Source organism: Selaginella moellendorffii, unplaced genomic scaffold, assembly GCF_000143415.4.
Source record: "Selaginella moellendorffii unplaced genomic scaffold, v1.0 SELMOscaffold_70, whole genome shotgun sequence".
NCBI lineage: Eukaryota > Viridiplantae > Streptophyta > Lycopodiopsida > Selaginellales > Selaginellaceae > Selaginella > Selaginella moellendorffii.
The window spans coordinates 97,600-112,592 of record NW_003314331.1 but is presented as its reverse complement, the minus strand read 5'-3'; the positions used below and the strand labels follow the sequence as shown (position 1 = coordinate 112,592).

Here is a 14,993-nt window from a genome sequence, read left to right as displayed (position 1 = left end):
AGATCATGGTTTTAAGCAAGTTCTTGCCAACTTTGCGTTCTTTCCTTTGGGTCTGAGACGATTTGTCTTGTTTCGATCGGACCATGTTCCTTAAAGCTGCTGTAGCTCAGCTTTTGTCCATTCTTCTAGTGGAGGAATCACGTCAGCCACTAGACGAGATCTTGTCAACTTCATCTCAAGTTATCTCGAGAGGCCGAGATTGAGATAGAGATGCATCGATGTTTAGTGTTTGTGAGGGGACAAGAACCTGCCAGTGCTGGAAAAGAGTTTGGTGGTATGTATCGATCATGTCTTGGCCAGAGGGACTTTGATTGCGATTCATCTCACATGTCGTGCTTGCTGGTACCACAAAATCACACAGAACACTCCGAGAACAAATGTTATGTTAAAGATATCCAACTTTGTTCATATATGTGTTGTTTTCATCTAGAAACTGTAGTTTTCATAGCGAAGATAGCAAGCATCAGAGCCACTTTTCAGGCATAGTCTCGCTCCAACTGCGTGAGGAGCAACTTGTGTGAAGTAGTTCTTGCAAGTGGCGAGACAATCCTCACAATTTCCCTCGAAACATGCAGCGTAGCCATAGACGGTGTCTGGATCGTCCCCAGCTTGGGCCTGCCGGGGAGATTCCTGAGACGGAGATAGCAGGGATTCATAAGCCGATGCCAAGTTCTTCTCGAATGGACTATCTTCGGAGCTCTCTCCAGTGTTGTAGTAAATCACATTCTCTTCGGTTTCACTGGGACAAAAACTAATCCCAGCATCAGGAGCGATCTCTCCATCACCATCATCCTGAGGCCAAGCATTTGCCACAAGAAAAAGCACGAGAAAACCAAGCTGGAATGTTGCTCCCATTGCGAAACACTTGAAGATCATCCATATCGCATGGGTTCTTATACGACGGAAAAAGTTGACGGAGTCAAGAAAATCCCGAAAGCGAGAGTCTGCAAAATGGCCATGATGAAAGATGCCCACTTCTTGCATGAAAGAACACGGAACTTGGGAATTTTTTTAAAGAATAAGAATTCTTCCTTGTTCCCTCTTGCGTGTTGTTGCAAAGAAGACTCGAGCTGGCGATCAGTGCTCTAGGTCAAGCCCAAGCTCGACAAGATGATGCACATGACCTTCTACTGGAGCAAAAATGCCACGATTCTCTTCGATGGCTGGATCACAAAGACATGGCTGGGCTACATTCTCTCCCTCGCGGCGCTCTTCCTGGCGGCCCTCTTCAACGAGTATGTCGTCTCCCGCAGGATCTTGCTCATCCAGGCGTCGAAATCGCCAGGTGGGTTGCGCAAGCCCCTGATGGGCGATTGCACGGAGCCTCCCCCGAGCTCCATCGATGGCCGGGCGGTGGAATCCATCCTGTTTGTGGTGAATTCGGCCCTTGGGTTGCTGCTCATGCTCGCCGCCATGTCCTTCAATGGGGGCGTGTTTGTGAGCATCGTGGTGGGATTGGGCGTGGGCTACTTTGTGTTCCGTTCTGGGGATCGAATTGGCAGTGGCGCCGCTGGTCGAGAGGCCAAGATCCGGGAGGAGGCATGCGATACTTCGTGTTGTACTTGAATGCTATTCGTACGCGAATATCCTTTGTACTAAATAACAATATTACTTTTAGATTTAGGGTTAGAGGGAAGTTCAAATTATGTTCGTTGGTCTCTTGTTTTCAACATGAGAGTACATTTTTCCAGTTCGAGAACTTTGCTGCTCACTTGTTTGCTTGCAGGTTAACGTTGTTGCACTGTATTTGCAATCGAAAGGAGAGCTCTGGATGACACCGGTTAGATTCGCTGTCACAAGAGTCGCGATGAGGAGATATTCAAACAGGTACCTTCACTCGTGATTTCATGATCTACCGTTTGAATATCACTCCAGATGGCGATGAAATAAACCCCGTAAGCTCACTTATTCGAGATCTTTCAGATTTATGAGTTCTAGGATGGTGTCCTGGAAATATGCACTATGGAGGAAACGCATTCTTATGGCATCAAGTTCGCGTGCTTTTCATGATTGGCTGTGGCGCTGCAACTCGATTATTTCCAATGACGCAAGTAAGTTTAGTAATTTTGTAGATATTTGATGGCACGGCATCCATTTTTTCTCCAGAATTGTGTACCATTATCCTGTTCCTTGGGCCGTAAAAGCCTAAGGTTGATCCTAATGGCAACATAAGAGAATAAATTTGGATTATAAATAGCCGGGTGTTGAATCTGCATGACTCGGTGTAAAGCATCGTTTAGGACGGCATTTGCGAGAAACTTCCATTGAACATTTGCAGATGGATTGCCATAGACACCTGAGATCGTGAAAAATCCTGCTGATTCTATCGTTTGCTTGGTCTTTGTACAGGCCAGGCCGCGATGCTCTCTCGCAGTTCTACCTAACTAAAGACCATTAAAAAATTGTGTTACACTTTTATATATGAAATCGACGGTTGTGATTTTCCTACTATAAAGGGGTCTAGAGAGAATGACAATATTTAGCTCTAATTAGTCATCACTTCTTAGCATTACTTTTATATAATTCAGAAAGCTTAAAAATTTTATAATTTTTTTAAAAATGAACATTTTGTAATAGCTATAGAAGGGTTTGAGGAGATTATAACTTGTTAATGTCTATTCTCATTGTATACTTTACAATATAAAAAGAAAATTGGGCCTTTATTGAGATCTATACAAAATGATAAAACTGTAACACACAATTTTATAAGCTAAAACTTTATTCAAAAAAAGTTTTCTGATTAAAAAATATGTATGATACTATAATTTTTTAAGAAAGAAAATACAGTTGCTACATATGTTTTATATGAAAACTTATAAGAAAAACTCTGAGTTTAGAACTTTTATATACATTCATTTGTGTCCCGGAAACAATCTCCTCGACAATCAAAACATTTCCCTTCTTTTATATCTTTTGGAGCAATTTGGCATAAAAGACAAGTCTGTTAGTGGAGGAACTATATATAAGTAAAGTGTTGTGGATGGGATTAACCACATCTATTTAGGTAGCTGAGGTGTTGTCCCCCATAAGGAGAAGTATGACTCAAGTCCCAAAAACTTAATATGAGCCAATTGGTAGCTTAAATGTCATCCTTCAAAGAGTGATACCCTAGTAAATAGTGTCTCATACAGTATCCAACCCATTATCCTTATTATACATTTGGAGGCCTTTTTATAAAGGTGGTAGCTTTTCCTACCTAAAACCCTTGATCTACATTAATCTCAAGCCATAACATGTTCGTTATATACATCATAACCAATGTAGCCACCCTTTTTTTAAGATTTAGGTTTAGGACCTTCTCCCTTTTGCCTTCATTTCCCACAACTCAAATACATCTGGTATAGATAAACTTGATTCCTATCTTTCCCCATATCCATATTAATATGCTTTGATACTACTATTAAGATGAACATTTAGCCATTCTCTCAAAAGTTGAAAGTCTAGAAGGAAAGAACCACCTAAAGAGGAGAAAAGGGAAGAAAAGGAAGAAAATATACCCCACTTTCTCCTGTTGATGATATTGATAAAAATTTAGCTTGGATCATTTCTCAAATCAATGTAATTCCCAACAATTCTATAAATATAAATAATTTCTAGAACTATATATTAAAATTTTAAAGTTATGTGTAAATTGATTTTCTGAACTAAATAAAATATTATTTTTCGTAATTTTTATATTTATAACATAATTTTTATCAAGAAAACATAATAAATAAGAATTAAGCTTATAATAATATTATAAATATCAGTTTTATTAATCATAGTTTCTATAAAAATTAAGGAACTACAAAAAAATAGATATTAACAACTTTAATCATAGCTGACCTAGTGTTAAAATGCCTTTTAATGTTGCAAAAATATTAAAGAAATTATTTTAATTTTAGTTTTTTATTCTTAGAAACACAATTAATTGTGAAATCCATAATGTAAGAGATTGTAGTCACTCAAAAGTGAATTTTCTATTATGAAACTCTCTCCATTTTGAAAGAGAAAAAAAATAAAAAGTAATAAAAAAAGATTGTCATTGGACAAGTTGTAAGCTTTGTTTATATATTTATTACTTCTAAATTTTTATTAAACTTTTTTCATACTATAAATTCATAAAAATCTAGCCATTCACAGTGTAAAAAATTATTTATTAGAAATAAAATATAGGTATATTTAATTTTGAATAGTCTTTTTATGAAAGTAAAAACATAATAACTTCAATGATTTTTGTTATTTAACAGACTTGGTGTAAAGCATCGTCTAGAGATTCTTACAGCATTTGCAAGAAAATATCTTCCATTGAATATTTGCATGGTTTGCCATTGACAAATCCAAAGTCTCCCCTCTTGCCTGAGATCGTGAAAAATCCTGCTGATTCTTATACATGCGTTATCGTTTGCTTGGTCTTTATACAGACCAAGCCGCAACGCTCTCGTTTGACTATCAGCACTTAATTCTTTGGCAAAATAGGCCCGAGTTTCAAGCGGAAAATGTGGCATCTCCTCCTTTTCACGTGTGGCTTGATCCTCGCAGGACAGACTTCTGTTTCAGCTCAACCAGGCAATAGCATTTTCACGATCCAAACGCTTATATAAGTACTCTATCGATTTTGTCCAGGGTTTTTGAGCCTCGACTGTGGAGCTTTCGACAGCCACACGGATGACAATGGTATCAAATGGATACCCGACGACAAATACATCACCACCGGAGTGAAAACCTCCATTGCAAGCCCTTTGAAACAAGGCTCGGATCTAATTTTTCAGCGTCTTCGCTACTTTAGCGACACCTCCCGGAAGCACTGCTACGCTTTGCCAGTCGTCGTGGATGAGAGCTACATCGTGAGGCCGCGGTTCGACTACGGAAACTACGACGGGCTGGAGTCAACTATAGTTGAGTTTGAAATTGCAATTGGTGCTAACACTCTGGCGAACGCGAGCCTGGATAGCCAATCACGGTGGTATTTCGAGTTTGTGGTGAAAGCCACAAACTCGACGTTAGATCTATGCCTTGGAACCCGCTCGAATTCACCGGCAAATATCCCATTCATCTCCGCAATCGAGCTTAGAAGGCTGGCTCCTGGGATGAGTGGAAGTGTCTCGGATTATAGTGAGGTCTTGGTCCTGTGGAGAAGGATCAATCTTGGAGCAACTTTGGATGAAGATATCAGGTAAAGTATGGTAAGAAACTCCTCATGCGTTCATATCTTTGAACAGGTATCCTTGGGATGAATATGATCGAATATGGAGAGCTGACAAGGGCTTCAAAAACATGGGAAGCTACAGGCGGATTAGCACTAACTCGACTGTTTCCGTGGGGAGAACTTTGAACAAGCCTCCCACCGCGGTGATGAGGTCCGCGATCGTTTCTAATTCCGAGATGGTCTTCGAGTTTCCAGCCACGCTTGATGCGACGAGGTACTACGTCAACTTTTACTTTGCGGAGTTTTTTGCTCTGGGGAATGACACGAGAGAGTTCACGCTCCGTTTCAACACCAGCTCTCTTGAAATTCCCGAGGTTAAGACGATCATCAACATCGAGGAGCACACCCAGGCTCCACTCACTTCAATACAAATGTATCTCGAGGCTCCACTGAAGCTTTCAGATCCAACGCGCTTCTTTCTTAACCCCACGCCAAACTCTACGCTGGGTCCAATCCTCAATGCCGCCGAGCTCTTCGAGTACAAAGGTGGTCTCCTTCCAGGGACAGAACCCGACGATGGTATTTAGCATAATTTATGTTATAAAAGTCTCGTTTTTCCCCCTTTTTCTGGACAGTGGTAGCGATTCGCAATGTGATGAACGAATTTAACATCACTGGATGGTCGGGAGATCCTTGCTTGCCACTTCCCTACACTTGGCGGTGGATCACTTGCGATGTAGCTCAAATCCCAGCGAGAATTACAGAGCTGTAAGGGGATACGTATCTAGATCTATCATACGAAAAACTTAAGAGCTCTGCACTGCAGGAACTTGTCCAATCAGCGGCTAAGTGGTAACATATCACGGTCCATCATGAACCTATCGCATCTAACAAAAATGTATGGAAAGTTCTTTAGCAATTCTTTGTTTTTCTCATCTTTAGTTCTTCAGATATTTGGATAACAACGCATTGACAGGGCCAGTTCCAGACTTTAGCTCTTTGAAAAACCTCACGGTTTTGTGAGTACTGCATATAATAAAATAGTCCTTATAGTCACTATGTTACAGATCATTACAAAACAACAGTTTGGATTGCGTACCACCAGAAATGCATTTCAAGTTAGTATACGAATTTCTCTCTTGAAATTTATCTATCGTTTTACTTCCCGCAGCACTACTTTTAAGTTATGCCACACAAAGAAGAAAAAAAATACAACACTTCTAATTGGAGTAGCGGTTCCATGCATAGCCGTGATACTACTTGCAACTGGACTCGTCGTGTATTTTATGTCCCGTAGAAAAACAGCAGATAACAGCCCAACCATCGGAACACAGGAGAAAGATAACAAAGATACCAAGAGTCCAGGTAAGTTGAAAGGTCTAAGCCTTGTGTTTATAGCTTGAATTTCATCTCCCAGGCCTGGCTCCAAAGTCTCCAAACTCCAACACCAAAATCTTTAGTTATAAAGCTGTTGTCGAGGCCACAAACAACTTCAAGCGAGTTCTAGGCGAAGGAAGCTTTGGACCAGTGTACTATGGCTGCCTTTCCAATGGTGTGGAAGTTGCTGTTAAGGTCTTGTCAAGCACCTCAAAGCAAGGATATCAAGAGTTTAACACGGAGGTGCGTTTGATCGTCAAGCATGAATACCAAACTGATTGTATCTTCCCGGCAGATTGATATTCTATCAGTAGTACATCATAGGAACTTGGTCTCTTTTCTTGGCTACTGTGACCATGGATCGAAGCTTATACTGCTCTATGAGTTTTTGTCAAATGGAACTTTAAAAAAGCACTTGTATGGTAAGCGATATCTTCTTTTGATCCATTTGTTTCTCTTTGATGTGTCATATAGGTACAAGCTGTCCAACTTTAAGCTGGAAATCTCGGCTGCAAATTGCTTTAGACGCTGCTCAAGGTAAATGAGATGAGTTTGTATAGTGACTCTCAGCAGTGAATTTTGTAGGACTGGAGTATTTGCATACGTCTTGCAATCTTCATATAATCCATCGTGACATCAAAACAACCAACATACTCTTAAGTTCTGCTATGGTTGCCAAAGTCACTGACTTTGGGCTTTCCAAGCTTTATGACAAGAACAACACATCTCATGTCTCAACTATTGTCAAAGGGACTCCAGGATATCTCGATCCAGAGTGAGAAAAAAAAATCTTTTTTATCTATTCAGGTTCAAACCATCGTTATGATCGATTTATGAATGGTTTCTCAGGTACCATTCCTACAGCAGACTCACAGAGAAATCAGATGTGTACAGCTTTGGAGTGGTACTGTTTGAAATTATTTGTGGCCGTGAACCTATCAATCTAACACTTCCAGAGGAACAAGTTGTTCTTTCAAAATGGGTAAAAACACTCTTTCAAATCTTTAGCTTCTAATAGTAGTTTTGCTTCCTCCAGGCATGCAAAGAACTTGAGAAAGGCAACCTACAAAATATAATAGATCCCAAGTTATTAGGCTATAAAGAGCAAGTAGCATGGAAAGTTTTGGAGCTTGCAATGAACTGTGTGGAGCATCGATCTGAGAGGAGGCCTAACATGAACACTGTGGTAAATGAGCTGAAAGAGACCATCCAACTTGAGGAGGAAGGGATCTTTCTCACATGATCCATGGAAACTTTCAGCAGAGGAAGATACCTGGAAAGTTTATCAAATGCTGAAATCAAATAATTTTTATTTAATTAGTAAATTTTTATTAAATATTATTTCAGAAAATAGTTTTGGTTTGCTTAAGTATACCTAGAATGGATATTCTGTGATATTTTACCATCTAACGTGAAATGAGATTAATCTAGTGTTTATAAACTATAAATATATTTATAATTATGATCAATTAATAAATAATTCTAAACATGAATAAAATTACTATTAAGCAAAAGAAAATTATTTAGCTTGCTTTAATGTAAAAATATACCTAGAATATCTAAGTATATTCTATATTTATCCATCGTGATTTTTACTGTTAAACTTTTCTCTAATTCAAGGCTTAATTTTAAATACAAATTGTTATTTTAAGGCTAATAGCTAGTGCCTCATTGTCATGGATGGTATCGCGTGAAGAAATGCGTGAAAACTCTGCTGCATTCGGACGGTGGACATAGGAACAGTACGTGCGTAGAAATCATGAGAAAACATCGCCAAGATCCTTGGGACTCATGATCAGCGTGAAGTAACCCTCTCTGTGATATCAAGAGGAACCAGCATATGTTTGCCAATGTGGAGAAGTTATGATTCATTCTTTCTACACTCTCTCATTTTTTGTCTGTTCTAGGTGTCCGGGAACGTTATCACAAGTCTATCAATTTGCTTTTCGGACACAATTGGCGTCTATCCCGGCGGAGACTCAAGATGCAATAGATGCAAGAATCTATGAGGCCATTGCACGAGTGTATTGAGAATGAAGTAAAAGGAAGTTTCCTGTCTTTTGGCTACTTTGCTTCATTGTCTTCGCTTGTTGCATATTTCACAGTCACAATCTTAGCTCTTTCATTGTTTGAGAGTCCTTTTTATGCCTAGAAAGCTTAAAAAGACATGAAGCTTGTACCGCTCAAAAGACTTTTAGCTCACAAGATAGCCTAAGAAGAAGAAAAAACAGTGAGGAAAAGCTACACGATCTGTGGAAAAGTTGTACGTACCAAGAGCTTGGCAAAGTCCATCACAAGGAAGATATGGGGACTCTGGATCTCCTTCCAAATCTCCAAGCTCTTCCACGGCTAACGATTAGCGCAAGCACACAGAACTGCCGGTTGCAAACAATCGAAGAAACTGTTCGCCTTCTTCTCCTCTTCACAGCCATTCTTCTTGGCCACTTTGTTCTCCAGCTCCTGGATCTCAGCCTCGATCTGGCTCAGCATAACATACGGCCCCGACTTCTCTGGATACGTCTCTAGAGCCGCTCGCGCCAAGCGGGACCCTCTCTTCACGTCCTTCGCGTTCTTGCAAGCCCGAAGAACTGCCGTCCAGGCCACGAGATCCGGATAGAACGGCATGCTCTCGATGAGCTCCTCGGCTTCCTGTAGCTTCCCATTGCGTCCCAACACGTCTACCATGCAACCGTAGTGATCCACCAATGCCTCAACCTGGTAGTCGTCCTGGAACAGCCGGAACACGTCCCGGCCAGCGTCCACCTTGCCAGCATGCCCACAACCGGCGACCAGCACCGTGAAAGTTATCTCGTCCGGCACCACCCCTTGATGGCACATATCCAGGAAGAGCGCCAGCGTCTCCCTGATATGCCCGTTCTGAGCATACGCCGTCAGCATCGAGTTCCAGCACGAGAGGTTCTTCCAGCACTCGTCGAAGATCTTCCTCGCATCGCCCACCTTGCCACACTTCCCGTAGAGATTGAGAAGCGCGCTTACGATCACTTGGTCCGCCTGGAGTCCGGCCGCGAGGACGCGATCGTGGACGGCCCTCCCGGCCGAGGCCGCTGCCATATCCGCGCAAGCGTCGAGGACGCTCGCAAAGGTGATGTGATCGGGCACCACGCCTTCATGGTCCATCGTCCGGAAGAGCTGGAGAGCGTCGCGGCTTTGTCCGTAGAAGGAGCACGCGGCGATCATCGAGTTCCAAGTTACGAGGTTCTTCTCCGCCATGGACTCGAAAACTTTCCTCGCTTCCTCCAAGTTGCCACTCTTCCCGTGCATGTAGAGCATCGCGGAGGCTATCGTCACGTCCTTCTCGAGCCCGTGCGCGCAGACCCTCTCGTCGACGAGCTTGGCGTAGCAGCCGCACAGAGCATTCCCGGTGGCAGTGATGAGACTGGTGAACGTAACTTTGTCCGGCCGGATCCCCTCGAGCTCCATCTTCCAGAAGATCCTCAAGCCCTCCACGGCCTCGTCGGTGGAGTGGGAGTAAGCTGAGAGCATCGACGTCCACAGGACCATATCCTTGAACTCTACCCGGTCGAAAACTTCTCCCGCGAGATCGAGCCTGCCACACCGCCGGTACGCGTTGATGAGCCCGGTCATCACCACCACGTCCACGTACAAGCCGGAGGAGACCACCTGGTCGTGGATCTTCCTGGCCTCCGGGAGCGTCTCCACGCAGCACAGCACGGAGCTGAGGATGTGAGCGTCGGGAAGCATGCCACCCTCGAGCAGCATCCGGCGGTAGTAGTCGAGGCCTTCTTCGTAGCGATCATCACTCTCGGCCCCGGCAGTGATCATCGCTGCCCAGGACATCTGGTCCCGGATCGCCATCCTGTCAAACACCTGCTTTGCCTCGTCGAAGCTCCCGCATTTGCCATACATCTCGGTGATGAGATTGAGCAAGTAGCGATCCTTTCCCAGCCCCCGGTCGACGATCTTGCCGTGGAGCTTGCGCGCGTACTCGAGATCGCGCGTGAAGGTGAAGTAGCGGATGAGATCCGCATAGGCCTGCTGGAGGTTCTCTTCCTTGCGGAGGATCGGTGTGTAGGAAATGTACCTGGCGAGGCGCGAGCTTCTTCTCGGTCTGGTCCGGGAGTGGAGACGTAGGATCGCGTTCCACATTGGGCGGCGCGAGACCTCGCGTAAAACCCTAAACCCCCAGGCCTTAGAACCCTAGAAAAATTCCAAGGAAATGTGAGAGAAATCCAGCGAGAGAGATGAGCGCGAGCACTTGCCAGCCTCTCAAGATCGCCAATCGACGCGATGGCGATCCCTCCTGGATCGAGAGCCGCGAACTCCTCATAGCGGCGGTGAGATCTTGCAGGAGTCTAGCACTGGGGAGATCACTCCACGCTCGGATCCTGGAGAGCGATCACGCCGGGGACAAATTCCTGGCCAATCTCCTCATCCAAATGTATGGCAGCTGCGGCGCGCTCCACGACGCACGCGGCGTCTTCGATGCCATGCCGGATCCAAACGATTTCTCGTGGAATATTTTGCTGGGCGCCCACGCGCGCAACGACGATCTCGCCGGCGCCAAGGAGGTCTTCGATCGCAATCCCTGCAAGGACAAGGTCTCCTGGACGACGATGCTCCGCGCCTATGCCACGCGCGGGCATTTGCAAGACGCACAAGAGATTTTTGACCTAATTCCCGACCCAGATCTCTTCTCGTGGAACACACTCCTCACATCCTACTCTCAAGAGCTTCGTATATGCCAAGCCAAGCAAATATTCGATTATATGCCCAATAGAGACTTAGTATCTTGGAATGCTCTCTTGTCAGGATATTCCCAAGTCGGGCATCTGGAAGACATTAAGACTCTATTCACCAGGATGCCCTCGTGGAACGTGGTGACGTGGACGACCATGGTAAGCGCTTTTGGGGAGCGCGGCCGCGTAGAAGATGCACGTCGGTGCTTTGAAAGCGCCGTGGAGCATAATGTGCTCACGTGGAATGCCATGCTGGCAGCATATGCCCGAAGTGGGCATCTGGAAGAGGCGAAGATCGTGTTTGACGGAATGTGCGAGCGTACCGTTGTGTCGTGGAGCACCATGCTGACGGCATATTCCATGTCCGGTCACATGTACGGGGCAAAACGGACATTCGATTTGATGCCTCAAACGGACGTGGTGTCGTGGAACGTGCTTTTAGGAGCATATGCCCGGAATGGGCATATGTACGGAGTAAAAGAACTATTTGATTCCATGCCACAGAGGAACTTAGCGGCATATACTCTCATGCTGCAAGCTTACAGCGGCAAGGGGTACATTGAAGCAGCAAAGATTCTGTTTGATTCCATGCCGGAGTTTAACACCATCTCGAGCACGGCTATGGTGGCTGCGTTTGGACGAAACGGCCAGACGCACCACGCAAAGAGGCTGTTTGACACCATGGAAGAACGCACTGTTGTTGCCTGGAACGCCTTGCTTGGAGCGTTTGTCACGAACGGGGAGCTCGAGGAGGCCGAAAAGCTTCTGGAGAGAATGCCCGAACAAAACTTTGGATCCTTTTCTTCGATCTTCGGCCAGCACCATGGACGGAGTTTTCACTTGATGAACTTGCTGGGACTCTCGGCCACGGACGAGGATGCTGTGTAGCTCTACATCCAGCTCTCTCCAAGATCTCACGAAGGCTACACAAAGCTTGTGTTTCATTCCATGGCGCGAGACACAGCGAAGCGAAACTTTGGATCATTTGCTTCGTATCTGGCCAGCACCATCTTGATGGACTTGCTGCGACTGGATGTAGCAAGCTAGCGAGCTGCTCCATAGCTCACGGAGACTGATATCCCTTTTACGCGAGCCATGCCGTCGCTCTCGTCGTCTTTCACTCTCCACGAGCGGTCTTTCTTCCTGGGAGCTTTCTTCTGCATCTTGTGAAGGGCCTTCTTCGGCTTCACAGCCTTGGCTCCCTGGCTCTTGCTAGCGTTCAAGTCGACGTCCCTGAAAATTCCATCCAGTCGAGCTTTGAGATTGGATTCACCAGTACCTGTAGTTGTTTTCGATCCTTCTTCCTCTTCCTCTTCTCTTTCTTCGTATTCTTCGTCCTCTTCTCCTGAGAGATCGTCAACATCGTCACTGTGAACACCACCCTCATCAACAGCTTCTTCATCATCGTCGTTGCTTTCATCGTCGCTTGTGGTGTCGTCGTCCGGCGGAGTATGGCAGTATAAAAGCTTACCATTGAGGTAGTCCTTGAGCATCTGCCGAGCAGATCGTGTCTCGTCTGGAAGACCTCTCGAAGCTACATAGCCGCGCGACTGAGCGTAGGACTTGAGAAGCTCGGCAGCGGTAGGAGGCCTGTTTTGATCCTCGTACGGCTTTGGCTTCGGCAGTAGCAAGCCGTAAGTCTCTTCCAGCTGCCTCCGTGGGATTTGATTCGCGATAACCTGAATCGGACCCCTGTAGTCTGTCATCTTATCAACTGGTAGGACGCCAGCAGCAACCATGTCGGCCTTGGAGCTCGTAAAGGAAGGAAAAACCAATCCCGGACAGTCGCAGAGCATCAGCCTGTCGTTGATAATCAAAGTTTGGAAATGCTTCGTCTTTCCAGGCGTTGAAGTCACACCTGTGCGCTTCTCTCCTACCAAAACGTTGATCGTAGAGCTCTTTCCAACGTTTGGATACCCCACAAACCCGACTGCAACTCGCTTCTCCGTATCCATCACCGACGAAGACGTGTCAAAGCTCGAGTCGGCTTTCTCCTCCTGTCCCGCGCTTCGTCTCTGGCGGATACCCTCGGCTCGAACTTGTAATGAGGCTAGAAGTTCTTCCCTGCCTAGAACCGGAACATCACCATCGTCTGCTTCATCGAGGTCCTGGTCATCGTCCTTGCCTTCAAGTTTTGCTGTAGCGCTTTTCGCAGACCAGAAGATATAATCCAGTCCCAGCTCGTCAAAGTAGCTTGCCCATTTTTTTCTGGAAGAAAATAAGCAAGCCTAAGAGTTTGTTTTGAAACAGAACTGAATGCACACCTTATTGCGACGGGCAGTAGATCAGATTTATTCAAGAGCAACAGCGTTGTCTTGTTTTCATCAATCTCCTTGACGTAAGCCTGTAAATCACGAACATAAGTTTTCCTTGCAAAGAAGCACTCGAAGTTTTTCTTGCATTCCAAGTTACCTCCAGGTCTGGACAACGATAAAATAGTGGGTTTCTAGCATCCACCACCATTACGACCTACAAAAGGACCGAGATTTATGCTTGAAGCTTACCCATATCACCACAAGTTACCAGGTCGCATCGTTCGATCACACGCCATAATTGTCTCCACACCTCGAGATTTTTCTCAAACGGAGTGATAACCAGCTTCTCGTTCTCCTCCAGCCTAGATCACCATCATCTTAGAAAAAGAAATCGTTTTTGTGCTGCAGTGAGCATACCTTGCAAGGTTCCGACGCCATTCTAGAAACGCTTGCCTTTCCTGGGTGTCAAGCTCCTCCACGGTCATCTTCTTGTGCCATTTCGGCCTACACAAGACGAGAAAGACCAATCTTCCAAACTCTAGGGAAAAAAACCTGCGTACAAACCTGCGAGGAACAGTGAGACTGGACTCGTTCTCGACCTCCTCTCTCCGCTTATCCTCATCGTAGCTCGCGCTGGAGCTCTCTTCTCTGGGAAATTCGAGCGAGAGCCACAAGTTACTTCGAGCTTAGAAAGGAAAAAAAAAATGTATGGCACTCACCTTGACACAAGCTGGGGCGGCGGATTTGCATCGGAGAAAATGCGCTCGGCCTCTTCCGCCTGCTCGAGCACCACTTGCAAATCCGTGAATTCCATCACAGATTGCAGCGCCGACGCTCCAGCCTTGTCATCGCGATGATGATGGTGCTGCTTGTCCGCGTTCCGCCGCTTGATCAGCGCCTTGCCAAGCACCTGGCTCCCCTTCTTCCCCCCCATTGCCGCAAGAACCCTAATCTCTGGTATAGCTATAGCTAGGGTTTTACCACTCAAAGCAAAATATTTTGGCGTGGTCTCTGCAAGACTTTCATTGAAAGGAAGATCACATCTTGGGGAGCCCTTTGTGAGGTCACGAGATGCTTTCCAGGTTGGGCAGTCGAGTTCTTCGTAGGAATCTATCATCGCTTGCCACCCAGCTAGGTCGCCGCCACGAACAAGGAGACTTGCATCAAGCTCTCACACGATGCAGAGAGAGCGCTGCAAAGCTCCTCACGGTGTCCGAGTTTGTCGCAAAGTCTGCCCGCCCCAACCAGGAGGAGGCCGCGGCGCTGGACGTGCATGAAGCTCGGTGCATGGAATACATGCTGCAAAGCTGGGACTCCGCCGAGGTGGACGAGACGCTGTCCCTGGTGCTTGCAGTTTGCTACATTGCTCGCCTCTGCGCCTCTAGTGCCGAGAGGAGTGCGTGCGCTGCGACGCTGGGATGGGAGGGTGGCGCAGCGCAGCTGGATTGCATGGTTGATTTCGCCCGCCAGGAGCTGCTCTCGTCAGCTGGAATCCAGAGGCTTTCGTCCCTGGAC

At 45.7% G+C, this 14,993-nt stretch overlaps 5 protein-coding genes across 6 annotated transcripts; 3 read left to right on the top strand and 2 right to left on the bottom strand.

The window, feature by feature from the left end:
- The first annotated feature begins 1,077 nt into the window (after positions 1-1,077).
- LOC9640142 (copper transporter 5.1) lies at positions 1,078-1,690 on the top strand. The gene has a single exon (XM_002985848.2). It carries the CDS (start codon positions 1,111-1,113, stop codon positions 1,564-1,566), a length of 456 nt encoding a protein of 151 aa, XP_002985894.1. The 5' UTR covers positions 1,078-1,110; the 3' UTR covers positions 1,567-1,690.
- Positions 1,691-1,939: 249 nt separating this feature from the next.
- LOC112340775 (LRR receptor-like serine/threonine-protein kinase IOS1) lies at positions 1,940-7,748 on the top strand. The gene is made up of 10 exons (XM_024659751.1): positions 1,940-2,051; positions 4,404-4,548; positions 4,640-5,155; positions 5,202-5,707; positions 6,546-6,748; positions 6,801-6,933; positions 6,983-7,042; positions 7,091-7,280; positions 7,355-7,487; positions 7,542-7,748. Exons 1-10 carry the CDS (start codon positions 1,940-1,942, stop codon positions 7,746-7,748), a joined length of 2,205 nt encoding a protein of 734 aa, XP_024515519.1.
- Positions 7,749-8,490: 742 nt separating this feature from the next.
- LOC112340753 (pentatricopeptide repeat-containing protein At2g13600-like) lies at positions 8,491-10,654 on the bottom strand. The gene is made up of 2 exons (XM_024659675.1): positions 8,777-10,654; positions 8,491-8,716 (listed from the first exon to the last, which is right to left on the bottom strand). Exon 1 carries the CDS (start codon positions 10,631-10,633, stop codon positions 8,855-8,857), a length of 1,779 nt encoding a protein of 592 aa, XP_024515443.1. The 5' UTR covers positions 10,634-10,654; the 3' UTR covers positions 8,491-8,716; positions 8,777-8,854.
- A 74-nt stretch (positions 10,655-10,728) lies between these two features.
- LOC112340774 (pentatricopeptide repeat-containing protein At4g02750-like) lies at positions 10,729-12,111 on the top strand. The gene is made up of 2 exons (XM_024659750.1): positions 10,729-11,382; positions 11,512-12,111. Exons 1-2 carry the CDS (start codon positions 10,729-10,731, stop codon positions 12,109-12,111), a joined length of 1,254 nt encoding a protein of 417 aa, XP_024515518.1.
- LOC9640549 (GTPase LSG1-1) lies at positions 11,783-14,433 on the bottom strand. Of its 2 annotated transcripts, XM_024659674.1 has the most exons (8): positions 14,198-14,433; positions 14,043-14,126; positions 13,896-13,982; positions 13,747-13,840; positions 13,636-13,692; positions 13,488-13,567; positions 12,503-13,431; positions 12,148-12,456 (listed from the first exon to the last, which is right to left on the bottom strand). In XM_024659674.1, the coding sequence occupies exons 1-8, from the start codon at positions 14,410-14,412 to the stop codon at positions 12,443-12,445; spliced, it is 1,560 nt and encodes a 519-aa protein (XP_024515442.1). In that variant the 5' UTR covers positions 14,413-14,433; the 3' UTR covers positions 12,148-12,442. The 2 variants fall into 2 exon arrangements, with proteins under 2 accessions (XP_002985785.2, XP_024515442.1); XM_002985739.2 differs by having other exon boundaries at positions 11,783-13,431.
- Positions 14,434-14,993: the final 560 nt, after the last annotated feature.

Excerpts from the sequence above, each read along its gene's own strand:
- LOC9640142 (XM_002985848.2), top strand. The coding sequence starts at position 1,111 with ATGATGCACATGACCTTCTACTGGAGCAAAAATGCCACGATTCTCTTC.
- LOC112340775 (XM_024659751.1), top strand. The coding sequence starts at position 1,940 with ATGGTGTCCTGGAAATATGCACTATGGAGGAAACGCATTCTTATGGCA. Across the intron at positions 4,549-4,639 it reads TTCTGTTTCAGCTCAACCAG|CCACACGGATGACAATGGTA; the intron begins GCAATAGCATTT and ends AGCTTTCGACAG. Across the intron at positions 7,043-7,090 it reads TGCTTTAGACGCTGCTCAAG|GACTGGAGTATTTGCATACG; the intron begins GTAAATGAGATG and ends TGAATTTTGTAG.
- LOC112340753 (XM_024659675.1), bottom strand. The coding sequence starts at position 10,633 with ATGTGGAACGCGATCCTACGTCTCCACTCCCGGACCAGACCGAGAAGA.
- LOC112340774 (XM_024659750.1), top strand. The coding sequence starts at position 10,729 with ATGAGCGCGAGCACTTGCCAGCCTCTCAAGATCGCCAATCGACGCGAT. Across the intron at positions 11,383-11,511 it reads TGGTGACGTGGACGACCATG|GCGAAGATCGTGTTTGACGG; the intron begins GTAAGCGCTTTT and ends CATCTGGAAGAG.
- LOC9640549 (XM_002985739.2), bottom strand. The coding sequence starts at position 14,412 with ATGGGGGGGAAGAAGGGGAGCCAGGTGCTTGGCAAGGCGCTGATCAAG. Across the intron at positions 14,127-14,197 it reads CCGCCCCAGCTTGTGTCAAG|AGAAGAGAGCTCCAGCGCGA; the intron begins GTGAGTGCCATA and ends CGAATTTCCCAG. Across the intron at positions 13,841-13,895 it reads TGGCGTCGGAACCTTGCAAG|GCTGGAGGAGAACGAGAAGC; the intron begins GTATGCTCACTG and ends ATGGTGATCTAG.